General features: G+C 42.1%; 2 protein-coding genes across 2 annotated transcripts in view; one reads left to right on the top strand and one right to left on the bottom strand.

The window, feature by feature from the left end:
* Positions 1-1,911: 1,911 nt before the first annotated feature.
* On the bottom strand, positions 1,912-12,918 carry nus1 (NUS1 dehydrodolichyl diphosphate synthase subunit). Its single transcript, XM_041063701.1, has 5 exons — positions 12,369-12,918; positions 11,314-11,445; positions 5,211-5,363; positions 3,068-3,167; positions 1,912-2,858 (listed from the first exon to the last, which is right to left on the bottom strand). The coding sequence occupies exons 1-5, from the start codon at positions 12,766-12,768 to the stop codon at positions 2,768-2,770; spliced, it is 876 nt and encodes a 291-aa protein (XP_040919635.1). The 5' UTR covers positions 12,769-12,918; the 3' UTR covers positions 1,912-2,767.
* A 2,721-nt stretch (positions 12,919-15,639) lies between these two features.
* Positions 15,640-17,393, top strand: part of rad51b (RAD51 paralog B) — a 38,592-nt gene continuing 36,838 nt past the window's right edge. The window contains exons 1-3 of the mRNA XM_041064445.1: positions 15,640-15,792; positions 16,932-17,045; positions 17,255-17,359. Of these exons, the coding sequence (XP_040920379.1) occupies positions 15,709-15,792; positions 16,932-17,045; positions 17,255-17,359 (303 nt within the window). The 5' untranslated portion in view covers positions 15,640-15,708. The remainder of the gene's footprint in view (positions 15,793-16,931; positions 17,046-17,254; positions 17,360-17,393) is intronic.

The raw sequence follows: 17,393 nt of genomic DNA on the forward strand, positions 1-17,393 counted from the left end.
CAAGGATTACAGGCCTGTTGCACTGATGTCACACATCATGAAGACTCTGGAGAGACTCATCCTGGAGCAGCTCCGGCCTATGGTCCAACCACTGTTGGACCCGCTTCAATTTGCCTACCAGTCCCGTCTCAGAGTGGACAACGCCACCATCTACCTGCTCAACGAAGTTTACACCCACCTTGACTTCTCCAGTGCATTTGACACCATCAGGCCAACTCTACTGGGTGAGAAGCTGACAACGATGCAGGTGGATGCCCCACTGGTGTCCTTGATTGTGGACTATCTGACTGGCAGACCACAGTACGTGCGCTTGCAGTGCTGTATGTCAGACAGAGTGATCAGCAACACCGGGGCTCCGCAGGGGACCGTCCTCTCTCCCTTCCTCTTCACTCTTTACACCACTGATTTCAGATACTGCACAGAGACCTGCCACCTTCAGAAGTTTTCTGACGACTCTGCAGTAGTAGGATGTATTTCAGGTGGTGATGAGAGTGAGTACAGGACTGTGGTGGACAACTTTGTCACGTGGAGCAGGAGAAACCACCTGCATCTCAATGTGACAAAGACAAAGGAACTGGTGGTGGATTTGAGGAGGACCAAGGCTACGGTGACCCCTGTTACCATTCAACGTCTCGGAGTACAGGTACCTGGGGGTGTACCTTGATTGCAAACTGGACTGGTCCAAAAACGTGGACAGTGCGTACAAAAAGGGCCAGAGCCGTCTCTATTTTCTGAGACAGCTAAGGTCCTTCAACATCTGCCGGACGATACTGCGGATGTTCTATGAGTCTGTGGTGGCCAGTGCCATCCTGTATGCTGTTGCCTGCTGGGGCAGCAGTCTGAGGGTAAAGGACACTAACAGACTCAATAAGATCATCAAGAAGGCCAGCCATGTTGTGGGGGAAGAACTGGACTCACTAAATACAGTGGTGGAGAGAAGAGTGTTGTCCAAAGTTAGGACAATATTGGACTCTCCTTCACACCCTCTCCACCATGTGCTGATCAATCACAGAAGCTCATTCAGCAACAGACTCATTGTTCCACGCTGCACAACAGAGCGACACAGGAAATCATTCCTGCCTGTCGCAAATATAATTCAGAACTCTAAAAAAAAAAAAAAAAAGGCTCATGTATACTGTGTATACATAATTTTTAAACAGTTAAACCACATATCTCATATATATAATGCAAATAAGAAGATGTCTTTATGTTTTTTCTATTTTCTATTTTATTATATTTTCTGTTTGATATTGGATTATATATATATCTTAATCTTTCTGTGTAAGTAACAAAAGAATTTCCCTACAGGGATTAATAAAGTTTTTTCTGATTCTGATTATTTAGAAAAAGAAGCTGGTGCAAAGTTGTTATTACTTATAGAAATATTTGTGAAATGTATAAGAATAAGACCCAAGTACTGCGTGGAAGTTTACTCAAACAGTAGTTTGACAAAATAATCTAAACTCAAGGTCCAGAGTTTCGTCATTCATTGGACATCATCTCATGGTCTTCATCAGTGGATGGCGATAGCTAAATTGTCATCCTCTGACACAAACATGAACCACTGTTTACATGATAACTGATAACTCAGTTAAGGAAAGTTGGTGATAATTAGTAAATATTAGGGGGAACTCAGATTATTTTGTCATAGAATTGTCCTTTAACCCTGTGAGACCTGAACTATGAAAGAATGGTCAGAAAATTCTAATTTTTCAAATATGAACTCTTTATTTGTCCCTTTGACAAAATGTAAAAAAAAAAAAATTAAAAAAATAAATTCTAATTATATTTTTTGTTTGTATCACACATGTCAAAACATTTGGAAAAGTGAGGGGGGTCCACCAGGAGTCAGTATACGAGCATAAGAGTTCATCTAAAAGGGTTAAATGCAAAGTTTATGCTTGATGGTGATGCAATGAGTCCCAGAAATGTGGGTATCATATATGATACGTACGGGCTCACAGGGTTAAAGTGCGAGCAGATAGAGTTTGGTAGAAGAGCTATGGTCAGACACACAGACAGATAGTGCTTTTCTTTATTTCAGAGCATGGTCAGTCATACAGGAGCCTTAATCAAACCTCTGAACAAGTCTGAAGCAACACTACAAATGAACACACGACTGTAAGCTGGAGGCCACAGGGACAAACACAGAGCCACATGAATTTCTCATATTTACACATTATTAACCACCCTGTCCCTACGCTCAACTTCCGCTGCTCAGCTCATGTGGTGCTGGTAGTTAAGCTTCTCCCTATAATGCAGCTGTATTTCCCAGGATGCCTCATAAGGACGGGGACAAAGCCTTGTTTCTTCTTTGTTGTCTGCTGAGTGAAGGCCAGTCATTTTCAGAGTCTCCAGCAGTAAACAGCAGCTGGAGACTGAATGACAAACAGTGAGCCAGAGGCTTTGAGAGGACAGAACAGGGTTTGTGGAACACTGAGTCTGTGCAGACAGTCTTCTCATGCCAGTGTGTGTCTCTGATGTCCTATTTTCTCTTGGCTCGGAGAGCATGTTCCACAAGTCCTGTGGAATGTGAGTTTATTATAAGACAAGAGTTGGTGGCAGGAAGTGAGCTGGCTGGCTCTCCTGGTTTCCTCGTCTTTAAGCTGTCTTAGTCTGTTAGAGATCCAGGAGGTGGACAGATGGGGAGGGGAGTAGTGAGGGACACAGCGAGGTGCGGAGGGGTCGCCACCTGTCCAGACTCTTCCCTGACTGTGTGAACCCCCACACATCTTTCCATCTGAAGAACATGAAGCCAGCCTGAACATCACTGGCCGAGCCGTTGCTGACAGGTGCTGTACTGCTGGAGGGCGCCCAACAGGTCCTCATAGGACATGTTTCTGTGGGACGGCAGGGAGCTGAGGACACAGAAGAGGAGACACACCTCAAACACAAATGACCACATCCAGAGAGATAAACAACCTGCACTGAAAGTTCAACAGTGCCATCTACTGTTCACGTTGGAGGGTTTTTTAATTTCTTTTAGTCATATTCAAACTGCAGTTTGATGATTAAACTTTATGTATTTATCTGAGACACTGAAACAGACTCAAAGACAGTGGCTCACATGAACTCGGTGAGTCTGATGTGCCAGGGGAGGAATCCCAGCGTGCTGTCTACAGGACCAAACTTCACCACCAGCTCAGGGTCAGGAATATTCTTTGACTCTGCAACGAGCACAGACAGACAGCATGTCATCAACACAGTCGACTTAACTTCAATCACACTCCAACACGTGAAACCTGCATTTAAACAGATCTTCTAATGAAACGGTAATGAGGGTAAAGTACAGCAGGTGCTACCCAGTAATATAAGAGCAGAAATGAACCTTTGTGTGCAGTTAAATGACACTAAATGACACCGGGATTCAGGAAATGTTCACCTGAGCGCTGGTCATTATTAATGGTCAGTACTTCCCTGTGACATATCATCAGCATAGCACCCAAAGTGTCCACCAGTGAAGCGCTGGCCCAGGAAGCGTTTCCTGCTGTCTGATTCCAGGGCACTGACCTGACACGTATAACCCCTCATCAAACCTAACTGTGGGGAGGTGATCAGCCGTGTGCCCTGCTGCATCAGACAGACACTGCAGATCATGTGGCACATGCCTGTTTGTGTGCATGCTCTACCTCAGGTTCTGAACCAGACACCTGACTGAAGGAATACTGGATGGACCACGATGGATGTGGAATCTCTTTACAGTGATTCTGATACTAGGGCAGGAAGTGATGAACCCTCATCACTTTACTGCTCAACTCACTGAGAGAACACAGGAAAACTCTGCACAATTTTAAGGGATCAGTACTTTAACATTGTCTCATTAGTTATTATTCAAGAAACAGCATCATTTCTGCTGCCTGAAACGCAATTACTGTGATGTGATGTTGTTGATATGAATGTCTCGCTCTGTGAAACAGGAAGCTGCTTTACATGACATATGTGACACAGGAATGAATGTAGTGAGAAATATTATTTGGAGCAGCGAGCTCCATAAGAACAATGAGCCTTCTGACATAGAGCTCTGAGCGTCACCACACAGCTGTTAAGACCACTTCTTCTAACCAGTGCTGCACTTTTTCAGGCTGATGCTGATACTGATAGGGAGTTCAACAAGTCCAATAATGATTTATTTACTCATAGTCTTCACACATCCCTTAGAGCTGTACATTTCTAAAGAAGTGAAACAAAGCTTCATACTGTATCATACAGTGTCAAACTCAACATGTCAGTGCTCTAAGCATGTAATGATGACATTGTTTCTAAATGACCTCAGACCTTGTTTGACGTTTCTGTGCTGTGTCCAGCTGTGTATAGGCCATGTAATGATCTTCACTCATGCTGTCAATGTGACCTCAAGTTTATTTCACTTCAAGTCTTCAAGTCCAGTCTCCTGTTTCATACTCAGAACTACAAGTTCAGATTCAGATTCTGAATCTGTCCCCGGGGGGCAATTTAAGGCACATTGAGCAGCATGAGGTAGAAAACAAGACACTTAAAAAAAAAAAGAGAGAAACTATATATACAAAATATGTACAAAAGCAGGGTGGATAAAGTGCAGACAGGGTTAATGTAAACTGGAATTATTATTTATTTTACATGTTATTGCAGAGATAGCATGGATAATAAATAATAATAAATAACCACAGAAAACAGGTGCTTTAAAAATGTGCATAAAAAGAAACTGTACAGTAGAGAGTGAGAGGAGAGTGTGTGTGTGTGTGTGTGGGGGGGGGGGTTGTGAGGAGGTGTGAAGATACAGAGAGAAAGAGAGAGAGAGAATGGGGGGGATGGTGTGTTAGTCTTTCCAGTGTGTTAGCTTTGGGGACAAAGTTGACTCTCCTCCTCTGGGTTTTGCAGGCGGGGCAGCGGAGCCGCTGTCCACAGTGACTGTGTCTGAGTGCAACGAAAACACAAGTGACCTACACCCAATACTGTGTCTGAACGTGTCCTGTGAGACGCAGATGGAGAAGTGAAGCTGTTGCTCACGTTAAAATGAATCCTGTCTGAGGTGTGACTGATGCAGTTGTCTGCTCTCTGCCCTGCTACATTAAACCTGCTGTGATGCTGCAGTGCAGTTTGCACTTGGTGTTGTCCACCAAGATTTTCATGAGCACATGATTATGGCAAAGTCATTTTTTGTTTTGTGAGTAGCTTCTTGCAGTAAGACATAATGCTGCACTGTTCTGTTATTAAGAATGGAGAGGCGGTACCTCTGAGCAGTATGTCCAGCATGTTGACGCTGATGTCTTTGGAGCTCCTCTCTTTGTTCTCCACGGAGCGACAAAGCTGCTGTGCTGCCTGGACAATGCTCTGCTTCCCGTCCTCAGGAGACAACACCTTCACTGTAGGCCTGCAGGACACCACTGAGACACACACACACACACACACACACACGATTATTATGATTATTATGATTATTCAGCTGGCCATGACTGAACATTTGAGTGTGATGCACCTTCACAGACAGTGTAAACCTTTCTGGTTCTGTATGTTTAAAGTGAGACTGACTGTCACTGATCCTGCAGCTGTGTAGACAAAATGACACTTTCAAACACTAACATTTGAAATGGGTTGGAGTATTTTGGTAATATCTGGGTCATGGCACTCAGGGGGGCAGTTGTTCATTTGTGTATTCCACTCTCTCGTGAAATACGGAATAAATATGAGAAATGTGCTCTTTAACTCAAAAGTGGCATGCACCATCAGCTCAGTGATTTCTATATATATATATAAATATAATCCATGCTTTATCATTTCAAACAGCAAACCAACAGAGTGGAACCTATCTCTGAGTTAGCAAACAGCTTCGCTGGCTACAGGCTACAGTATATTGTGGTCAAATTGAAGACATTGAATGAAGCCTTCTTCAGCTATATACTGACTGAAGCAAAAACAGTCTTACCAATTGAAATAAGTGAGATTCAGTTCCCACTGCATAAATTCTGTGATACGGTGGAATATGCACCCTTTAGAAAGAGAAGCACATTTATAGAGGAGAGAGAAACACATTGGAAAATGACCAAAAAGACAGCTAAGAAAGATGAATCAAGGCATATTCCTGAGCAGGAATGAGGAAAAATAAACCACTGAATCAAACCTTTTTCTAATTTTTTATAGAATTATAGAATACTATAGAAGCAGCTCAATCCCATAGTTTCTCCAGTTATTAGTTTCTTCCAAAAATGGCCCAAGAATAAGCTTTGGATATTGATGATCTGATCTCAGCGGATGAGGTTAAAGAAATGAGCTTCCACCCACCTCCATAAGGTTGGATGCTCTATGAGGAGAACATTATCAGCCATAATGGCCCCGGTCTGGACAGAATTGTATCATGAGGTAAGAGCCATAAAGGGTTTAACAAAGTCACGTATGGAGGCATTAAGATCCTTGTTGGTCTGTTCTCCACACAGATTCAAAGCAGGCTGTTACTGTGCTCGGTGTGGACAGGGAAGGCCTCTGACAGGGAGGGATGAAATATGTCCTCCACTCACTTGGCTTCGGCACCATAGTTTTTATTGGATCAGTCTATTATATAATAGACCAAAGGTTGCAATACAGATAAATGGAATAATTGCAGACTCTTTTGTATTCCAAAGTGCCCAATAGTAAGAATATTGTGTGATTTCTCCACTGTACCTGGAGCAAATTAAACGCATGTGTCTAAGTTCTGTGTCAATGATCAGGCTGATCCTCAGTGAATGGTAGAGTCCAGATGCAAAATCATTTGAAAACTGGTTAGATTTATTAATTAGAAATGAGTTCATGTTATTATGAAGAAGCAATAAAAGAAATGTGGAATATCAAATAAATTTAAGTTCAAGTTAAGTGGCACTTTTCTCCCAAATATCCCTGGGTGTTTTATGCCTCTCTTTCTCCTGTCTTCTCAACAGCACCTGGACCTCATCTCTCCTGTCCCAGCTGGACTCTGGACCACCATCCACAATGTATTCTACTGCTGTTGGCTGTGGATGCTGCTAGTGTTTACCTAACATCAATGGTGGCCATGCATCTTTATAGTTATTTGCATCTACTGCTGCTATTCACGCCTAAGATACAAAATCTCTACATACCTGAACTAAATGATCTAACGTGAGCTAGCCAGTACATAACCACCACAGCTAACACAAAGGTAAAGATGCTCCACTTTGTCTTTCCCTTCCTGATTGTCCCTCTGTTAGGCAGACTCTTGCTTTAGCCCTCTTCTGTTATTGACTGTAGCTCTGTCAGCACATGCAAGGGAAGGTTACCACCTGCTGGCGTAGCTAGAAACTGCACCTCACATTTGTGGATTTTCTTTCTACAGATTAGCTGCACAAGGAATTTGACCAAAATCCACAAACAAACAAAAGTGATGAAGCCCAGGACCCAGTTTGACAGGGAGGCAGAGAGAGAGAGAGGAGGTTCAACTGGCTCATGTTTCATTTTAAAATGGTTCTGTTTTTTTATATATTTGCAAACATTTTTAAAAACATGTTTTCACTTCGTCATTATGGGTTACTGAGACTTGACAAAGTGTGTAAGTGTTCTTACTCTCCACGTGGAACAGACAAACTGGAGGGGTTGAGTGTGATGGGGAGGGCTGGACTAAAAGTCCTTCGAGGACCAGCTTCTGAAAGCACCTTATGAAGATAGGTACGAGTGCTATGGGGCGGTAATTGTTCAGACAGCACATAGGAGACTTGTCTGAGATAACTCAGGATTCTGTCTGGTCCAGCTGATTTGAGCAGGTTGACCCCTAAGAGGGTCTACCTTACGTCTGTAGTCACACACAGGTCCTGGTCCTCTGGGGGAGTGATCAGGGACCATGGGACCAGTTCCAGAACACATCCATAATGGTGTCACGTAATAATACTAAGAAATGATATTGCTTATTGCTCAGCAAATCAGTGTGTGTGTTTGTGTCACTGGTTTAAACATGGGGGTGAACATGTCTGTGTGTCCCACCCAAATAAATTCTATATACAGGAGCTACACTGGAGCTACAGCTTGTACGAACTACACAGACACTGCAAGGAGCTACATGCCGCCTCAGCCAGCAGTGAGCAAACTGGCTACACCTGCTCCACAGCTTCCTCTGTACAAGACTTCACCACTCTGGAAACTAGATTCCATTTGATGGTTTCACAGGAAGAAAATGTGACAAAAGACCAGTGTATATGGCTGAGGCACTCAAAAATCCAAGACAGGAGGTGGACAGAATGGCAGGTAGTCGATTCACACGCACAGACTCATTTTCCAAGTCTAGTATGGTGTAGAAGGAATTTGCACTTCATGTAAGATCTATGATCATGAATTTCAGTCATAAAACCGTGTTGAGTCAAATCCAGTTCTGCATGTTCACAAGTAACATGTCTGACAAGTTTCAGGCCTTGTTTCCAGCTCACTGTGATTAGCTGCTCTCTGATTCCCAAACCCAGCAACAGTTGCAGCAAAAAGTCTTTCCAATAGAACCAAAACACTATTAATACTGGTTTTAGGCATAGAAAGATCTGACCTAAAGATTTTGTGCATTTGAAGCAACTTTTGTCAGGGATCCTAATTAACTAATAAAACTACCTTGGTGATTAACTGATGAATGATCCAGATTCTGTTTTAGGGATCTCAGTGTGAGATAGAAACCTGTGGATGTCACTTCCTGTGATCTAGTTCACAGTATCATTTTCTGCCTTTTGTGTCCTGGAAAACTAGTCTAACATCACACAGGGGAAAGCAATACTCCTGTCTTGGTATTCATCCCATAGAATGGGATATAGAGGACAGATGAAATTCAGCCTACCTTTGGGCAAACTGAGCACTGTGCCTGTAGTTTGTGTCTGTTCTGTCTGGAAATTAGGGGTGTGCCATCTAAGTCACCTCACGATTCGATTCGATTACGATTCACAGTGCTACGATTCGATTATTCCCCGATTATCGATGCATCTCGATTAATCTTTTTTTTCCCACATAGAATGTTTCTTTTCTCAGTTACTTGTAAAATAATGTATATTTTTACATATCTATTCATTGAAGTAAAACACGTTTATCTCTTTTCTTTTCTAACTCCTCTGATAAAAGAAGAAAAATGCATTAGCTCGCACATGTAATGCCTGTTTCATTTATTGATGTAGATTAAAAACAATAATAATACTAAAAATATATATTTTTATTTGATGTACATAGGGGCTGTACTGACATGATTCTGATTTATTTTATTATGAACATGTACATGAAAAAACATGTTAAAAAACATGTTAAAAAAGAAAAGAAAAAATAGGGAAAGGAAATTGACAATATTTCCACTTCTATTACAATCTGATATCTTGATTTACATGTGCAGAAAGTAATCCTTTAAATCTTATTGTATGTGCATGTCAGCCAGATTGTTTCTCATATGGATTTTGGACACTATATGGTCACTGTGCGTATTCTTACGTTTCCAGTCAACGGAGTGTTGACAGAATATGCAACACTCGGCGCTAACCCCTCAGTACAGAGCCGAGCAGTTCGCGTCGAGTTTCGCAGTTTTTTCGCCGACGAACACAGAGCCGCAGGCAGCCGCTTCGTCATGTTTACATTGTTTTGAAGGGGCTTAGTCTGTGGAAGGGGCTTGTTGTGCCACCCAGATTTGCTTCCCTCCGCGCAGTTTTCCCCAGACACACGTTCCTATTCCACACGAAAACAGCATTGCACTCAAATTATGTCAAATTCCGCGTTAAAAATAGATTCTGTTTTAGTCGGCGAATTCCGCGATTCAGTGATCGCCCCATAGGGCCCCATAATATGTCCGGGGGGCACGCGCTACTTTTTTTTCATTCCGACCGCTGCACTTTCCTTCCGTTATTAAAAGAATCGATTTTTGAACATTTATGAATCGATTCTGAATCGTCAAGTGTCGCGTCACGATTAATCTATGAATCGATGAATCGGGCACACCCCTACTGGAAATGATGTCAAGCAGATGGTAACAGTGGTAACATCATTATTTCAGCCAATTTGTTTGAGTTTGCATTGTGCTCTACAAATGTTTTACATGTCTGAGATGGTGGAAAAGGACTAGCTAGGGCTAGCTAGCAGACAACCCTTTAGCTTAGAGTATGGTCAGAAACCTCAGTATCACATTTCATCAGTTTTTGGGAAGGAAAGAGAAAACACACTAGGAAATGAAAGCTTATGAAACAGAATCTGCTACCAAAACAGGTGGGCAACGTGTTGCAGTAAACTCCTGCTTGCCAGATGTAAATGGCAAATGGGTGCATTTAGATTGCAATTTTATCTAAAACACTTTACGATACTCATTTACGCATTCACACAAATTGCTGCCATCATAAGGTGACTCAGGACACATATTTCATTTGTAGCTTACGTTTTCTTTTTTTTACAAGCAATAGAATCTGTTTTAAATGTGCTGTGGAGAAAATCTGTCTCTAAAACCATATTCCACATGCAAAGATCCCAAACTAATACTACGTATCAAACTTTCACTGTAGAAGCTTGGGATAATATTTGCTGGGGGACCTACATGGTGCTTTGACAACCAGTAGGGTGACTGGAGTTGGAATCCATGGAAAAACATGGCAGAGAAAAGGGCCTCACAATTTACAAAAGGCTGCAAAAAAATGTGAACCATTTCTGGGTGGGGGCAGAGATTACCATAGAAGGCGCTCATCCTCAGGCAGCATCAAGACCTCAATGCAATCATTTTGATACTGCCTGAGGAAGACCCCCGAGCTTGAATCCAGAGCAGCTGCTGATCCGAGCCTTTTCTCTGTTCTACACGCCATTTAGTGATTATATTTGTGGACACACTGAGCATATTACAATCTCTCGCTTTTTCCATTAATAATGGCTTATGTCTCAGTTGCTGAATGAAGGGATGAATTGAATCAGCCTATTCTAAACTGAAGCTCAGTGTGAGTGAGGCAATAAATGACTTCTATACACACTTACACAACCATATTGAGCCAGTCACTCTGTGTCTTTATATGCACTTAAGTCTGACAGCGAAGTGCCTTCACTGTATGAACCTAATACTGTAAATCTATTTACATGCAGCAGGTCAGTAATCAGATTTCTCCCCTACCCCCGACCTTATTTCGGAACCACAGCTTACTTCACTGCTTCACTTACTTCAGTCAGCCACTCACTATTATTTTCCGTATCTACAGTCTTTTGCCATGCGCATTTGTAAAAATATGATCAGAAACACAGTTAGGTATTTAAATGACAAAGAAATCTACATGCTCCAAGAGAAATGTAGAAGGTGTAATCGGGTTTCCTTAATCTGCAACACACATGCAAACACACTGAGTGCACAGCAGAGCCAGCTGTCCTTACCATGGTGCTGGTGTTTGTCGCTGCCATTGCTCAGGAACTCCACATTGTATTTGGACCCATCGACGCCCAGCAAATCCTGCTGCTGCTTTACTATCTCCTCCAACAGACGGCAGTTGTTCTTTCGAAAAATACCTGAGGGACAGCCCAATAAGAATGTAATAAGAATCTGTCCTGGTCACTATCACATATCCAAAGATAGATGTGATGAGGGAAACAGGGCAATGTGACAGTGGAACATCTTTTTACTTAACTCAAAGAAAGAATAGAGATATTCACAAAGCAGAATGTAGTAAAACAGAGCTTTACAGGCCCAATTTGAATCACTTGATCAGATGACAAACGCCAACTTTCTAAGTTGGGATTCAGTCTGTTCTCATAAAGGTGTTTACTTGGGGAATTTGTGTCATGTAAAGTAAAACATAGCTGGTGTCCTAGACTCAGATTGTGTATATGTACTTGTGCACAACCCTCCATTCAAACTATGAGCCTCTGTGATAGGTTGGAATAAATCACACTTATATCAGATTTTCATCAGACAAGACCTAATAATGTAGTCTCATTTGGGCATTTCTGTTTTCTTGGACACTGGAAAATGAGCATAGTCTCTGTGTAACGGTACAGCTGAAGCACATAAACTCTACAGTCACATGAGGTGGGGGCAGGGGTGGTGTATCATGAGGGAGGATCATTTTTCCACTTATATAAATGATGGTCAAATGAGTTAGGAAACATTATGAAAAATGAAAGTCAAACAAACTTATCATATCAAACAAATCAAACACAAAGGGGTGCCTGAATTAATGAGATAAGACAACAATTGTGTAGTTTAGACAGTCTAACATGGATTACTCAAGAGATTGTCCAGTGCATTAAACTACACATATCCACACACAAATAAGTATAAATATTTAGACATATTGAGAGGGTTTTAAACAGTCACGAAAACCTGACAGGAAACAATAAGATCTGCCGGTAAACCTAGACTAACAGAGCCGTGCATTCAGTCAGTACAACCAGCAGAGACACCGAAGAGTAAAATAAAGTAAAATGTTTACCATGATTGTCATAGACGCTGACATAAGATATGCCGACAGCCATACACCACACCACCAGGTTTGCTATGTCCGTATAGCTGGGCTCCTCTTCGGTAACCAACAGGCCGATGTGGACCGGCAGCTTCTCCAGAGACCTGCCGTCGGAGAGCCACCGCGAACGGCGACTGGCTGTTCGGTTTCCAGTCACCGAGTTAGCGTTAGCATCAGGGGTGTGATTTAACCTCTTCTGATGGTCCGGGAACCCAGTCAGGGCTACCGGCAGCAGCAGAGCGGCCATCGCCCGCTCCCATAGCCGGCCCTTCCAGCTCCGAAGCCGGACACGGAGCCAGGAGACGAGTGCTCTGTTAACGTGTAGCAGAACCAACAACAGCCGCCATAACAAGCCGTACAGCAGCGCCATTAGCGTCCTTATTCCTTGCACGTAAAGCTTTAAAGGACAAGGGTCAAAGTGCAGCACTGGCGTTTTACTCTGAACTACTATTTGCCAGCTATATCTGTTTCATCGACACTTGCAGTTCACTCCGCCTGCCGCCATCTTCCTCTCTCCTTGGTAACCCCTAACCTGTGAACCCTCAGCGCGATACACGTAGCTCGCTGATTGGACAGGATGAGAGTGACGTGGTACCGTAACCGCCTAACGTGTCATTCATTACATTCAAAGGAGGCAGGCCGTAAACTACTGGCTTACGTCTCCGAAGAGGGATGCTTGTTTAAGTGTTAGACATTCAGTGGACTAAACAAAATCAAAGAAAATTCAGAATCATGTCAAACTATGACTACACAGTATAAAAAAGAACCGGAGAGGGTGAACAGCTTTACATTTTAATGCCGGGGCTAAACCTAATAACAATTTTGCTGTATATTCACTTTCACTTACAATGCCATGGTCTGCTCACATAAAATTACTGTCTGACTTCTCTCCCAACTTTTTACCACTTACACAAACTCTGCATTAAATGCCTTCACCAAAAAGGTAAGCTGAAGTTTACAGGTGGTTCCAATGGGGCAAGGAAAAAATACATAACACAGGCCATAAGCAATGAATCTTATTCCTTGTCCACATTCAGTCCGTTTGAAGAACATCCACAGAGCTCAGTTGTTGAGAAGGGCTAAAAAATGAGCACTGTATCACAAACAATAAATATACCATACATTTTTGCCTTCCCTCAGTTTAGTCCATGAATGCATCCACCAGGCAGACCAATCATTAATGGAAAGAAATCAATAACAGAACCTGTATCTAAAATCAGTGATTTAACCTTGTGACAAAATTACTATCTTACATTCAAGACAGTACTCACGTGTTGAATAAAACAGCAGATATTTCAAATATTGGTTCATGCATTATGGCATTGTGGTGACGGGGTTTCGAGTTGTGTGTTAGGAACTTGTTTATGTTTTACCTATCTATGTTTCATTTATCTGTGTGCTCTATAATATGGGAAGTTATGGGGATTTCCGCTCTCTAGCAACACCAGCTGCCACTCTGCTTATCTCTGCTGAACCTTGAGGGTGTAATTACTAAAGCTTCTATATGAAAACTGAGGAAGGGAGTAGCTTGGGAAGTTTTTTAAAAAATCAATCATGAAACTCCCTGACACCATTAGAAAACAACATATGACCAGGGCATAGCTTACAGTTGGAGCCTATGACTACTTCACTAGCAGGTATGCTAGTGAAGGTTTTTGCTGCAATAAGACTTACTTACGTTGTAAATAATTTGTACTTTATTTATTTATTTTATCCTGATTTTATGGCAATTTTTTTTTTGTACCTTATTGTGTTTTTCTTTCCATACCTCTAAACTACTGTGATCTTTCCGAGCTGGTGCAACAAAATCTCGTTCCTGAACGTAAGAGTGAATGACAATAAAGTTCTCTGAATCTCTGAATAGTTGATGTTAGATATTATTCAGGCCCAGGCTCTAAAAATATATATTATAGGGCTGTGAGATCATCTCCAATGTGTGTGCTTCAGGTTGATACCTTTGTGGAGGAAACAACTGCTTGAGTCTGAATCTGAGAGGACATGGACACCCAACAAAAACAATATCAGAGGCTTGCTGGGAAAAAGAGAGAACACAAAAGTCAGGTTTTGGGTGGACAGAGGATGGAGTAGAGAGAAGCATGGGAGTAAATTACGTCAGTCCAACTGTGTCATGGCTTCCAGCTCAAACATGGATTCTTGAGACATTTGAAGAGAACTTGGAATGACTAAAAAAGGGAAAAGAGGGAAAGAAATAAAAATCTTAAATAAGGTGACTTTTATCAATATGTAGATATACAGGATTTGTCCAAGCGGGCGGCATGGTGGAACAGTATTTAGCACTGTCACTTTGCAGCAGGTTCTAAATATTGGTTCATGCATTATGGCATCGAACCCTGGTCTGGGCTCTTCTGTGCCTGCGTGGGTTTTCTCTGAGTGCTCTGGCTTCCTCCCACAATCCCAAAAACAAGCATGTTAGGTTAACTGGCTACTCTACATTGCCCCTACATTGCTAAGGTTGCATCAGGAAAAGGCGTCAGAACGTGCCAAATTTGAAAAACAAAAGTTCCCCCGAAAGTGGGGAAAAAAAACAGGATTTATCCAAGCTTACGCTGATGAACCAAATGATACAGGAACAAATGCTAACACATTCACAGATAGTAAGTCAAAGTTCTGAAGTGACATTCATGTGGGTTACAGTTCTTACAGGCAGACAAAAAAATAGTAGGTAGATATTAATATTGAACTCTCTAAGTCAGAGGAGAAGGGAATGGAATAAAATCATCCATGAGTGGCAGTGGTACTGTAATCAACAGAAAAAAAGGTAGATATCTATATGAAATTCAGAATAAAACAGGTGTGGTAAAATGCAGGGGAAGCAATAGAAAAGAGTAGGTCATAGAATAGGTCACAGTAACCTGAACAACCTCCATATCACAGAAAAACATCAGTCTGATCACCAAACAGAAACAGCAGAAATATGTAGAAAATATGTAGTGGACAGTGAGGACATGATGACGGGGATGCTGAGTGGGACCAACAGGGACGGGACTGAGGAGCAGAGGACTTGACTGGTCAAAGTGGGTAAAGTCGAAGACATTTCCTCGATATTTTAGTGAGGATTAAAACGTTAAAAATTTGCAGTTAAATCCTGTAGATGGCAGTAATGCAACTCCATGGATACCAGCCGCCGCGAAACCGAGGAAGAAGAAGAAGCAGAGGACGACGAAGAAGAACTCCATACCATTAGTTGGCGGTAACGAGCATTTTCCTTGTTTGCCAACTACAAAAAAAGACACCTGGTAGAAGCAGCAGCAGAAGTTGGCAGCTGTCTGATGATGAACAGGTTGAAGTTATGGAGAGTAGACCGCTGAGACGAGCTGGAGTCCCAAACGAAATATGTGAGAGACTGAAACGACACGGAGTAGAGAGCTGTAAGGTAAGCTAATGCTGAAGCGACTCTCTAGCAGGGAGACCCAGAGACCCAGTCCCGGGGCGGTCCAAACAGAAACTTAGTGAAGAGAAGTGACTGGGCGCTGCATCCGATGGGAACTGGCGCCGTTAACCAGACGCACATTTACCAAGACAGTCACTTAGTCTTCATCCTTCGAGTCTCTCCTCCTGTAAAACACAAACTATACTACTGGGACACATCCCCAATTTCTGTTTCATTTGAAACCCTGTAGAATGTGTTCCTATTCAGACACGAGAAGAACAAGTACTGTACACTAACTTCAGTGCAGTAACTTCACAGTGAGCGTACTTTAACAACACTATAAAATTTAACATATTAATTTTTCCACAGACTTTATCCAACTTTAAATGCTTGTTTGAATCTTTCGTCCTTGTAGACTTACAAGGAAGTCACCTCATCGCTTTCAAATTTAACAGTAATATTGCAGGGACTGTCTTGTTAAGGAGATGGGATTAGATGGGTCAGTTGTCTGTCACAGTGTACTGTTAAAGCTGTCCAGTGTACAATAAATGACAGCCTATGAGAAATAGCAGTCAGTAAAGATCCAGTGTCACTTCACCTCAAATATAAACATGATGATCACATCTAGAATAGAAAAGAAATGCTAGAAACAATTGTTGAAGTCAGGTTGAGGATTTACTGCAAAAAAGTACAAGAATTATTATGAAGTTTATTGTTGAAATCGTAACAAATTATAACGAATATGTGAAGCAGGTAAAAAAAAGTGAGTTTTCCAGTGATCTGATTGGTCAGTAGTCGGGCTTTGTTAACAACAAATCCTGCTTGGTGGCATAGGCCTCAGTTGCCACTTCTCTCCTTGGTCTGATACTTTTGTACAATGATTCTTTACATATTGTTTTTATCATTTCCACATTAGACCACTAAGCTGTTGAGAAGGAACAGTTTGATAAACACATGCCCTGATTAAAAAACAGGCTTTTCAGTTCTGTTAAAGGCTTTAGATGTGTCCAGTGTCAGGGCTCTGAGCTCTCTTCACCATATTACTGATATGTGTCAATACTAAGATACACACAGGGTATTACGGCACTGACAGGGTGACACAGTATGTTCACACTTGGCTGTGTGTTTTTTTTTCTGTCCAGGACCTGTTGTCTCTGACTCCTGTTGAAGTCATGCATGCTGCAGGGCTGAGCTACCAGAAGGCCACAGCTCTGCTACAGTCAGTGAGCAAGGCCATCGCACCGCCTGTCACCACGGTTTGTTCACTTTTTTTCCACTTTCTTTTTTACTTGTTTGCTTGATAAATTCTGCAAAGCTAAATTATGATTTATTGTGGCTGTGATTTGGGATACTTATCAGAGGTTATGGTCTTATGCAGATGTACTGTTTGATGTGGTTTTCAGTTTTTAAGAGCACCTTATGTTTGAAGGAAAATGAAGAACAGCTGTAGTTGTTGTTTTGGCAGGCTCTGGAGCTGTGGAAGCAACACTCAGGCTCCTGTTTCTCTACATCACTGCCTGCTCTGGATAAACTGCTGAGAGGAGGCCTGCCGCGCGGGACCATCACAGAGGTACACCAGAGGCATTGCTGATAATCAGTCAGAT

This window comes from Toxotes jaculatrix, chromosome 19 (assembly GCF_017976425.1).
Source record: "Toxotes jaculatrix isolate fToxJac2 chromosome 19, fToxJac2.pri, whole genome shotgun sequence".
In the NCBI taxonomy this organism is placed as follows: Eukaryota; Metazoa; Chordata; class Actinopteri; family Toxotidae; genus Toxotes; species Toxotes jaculatrix.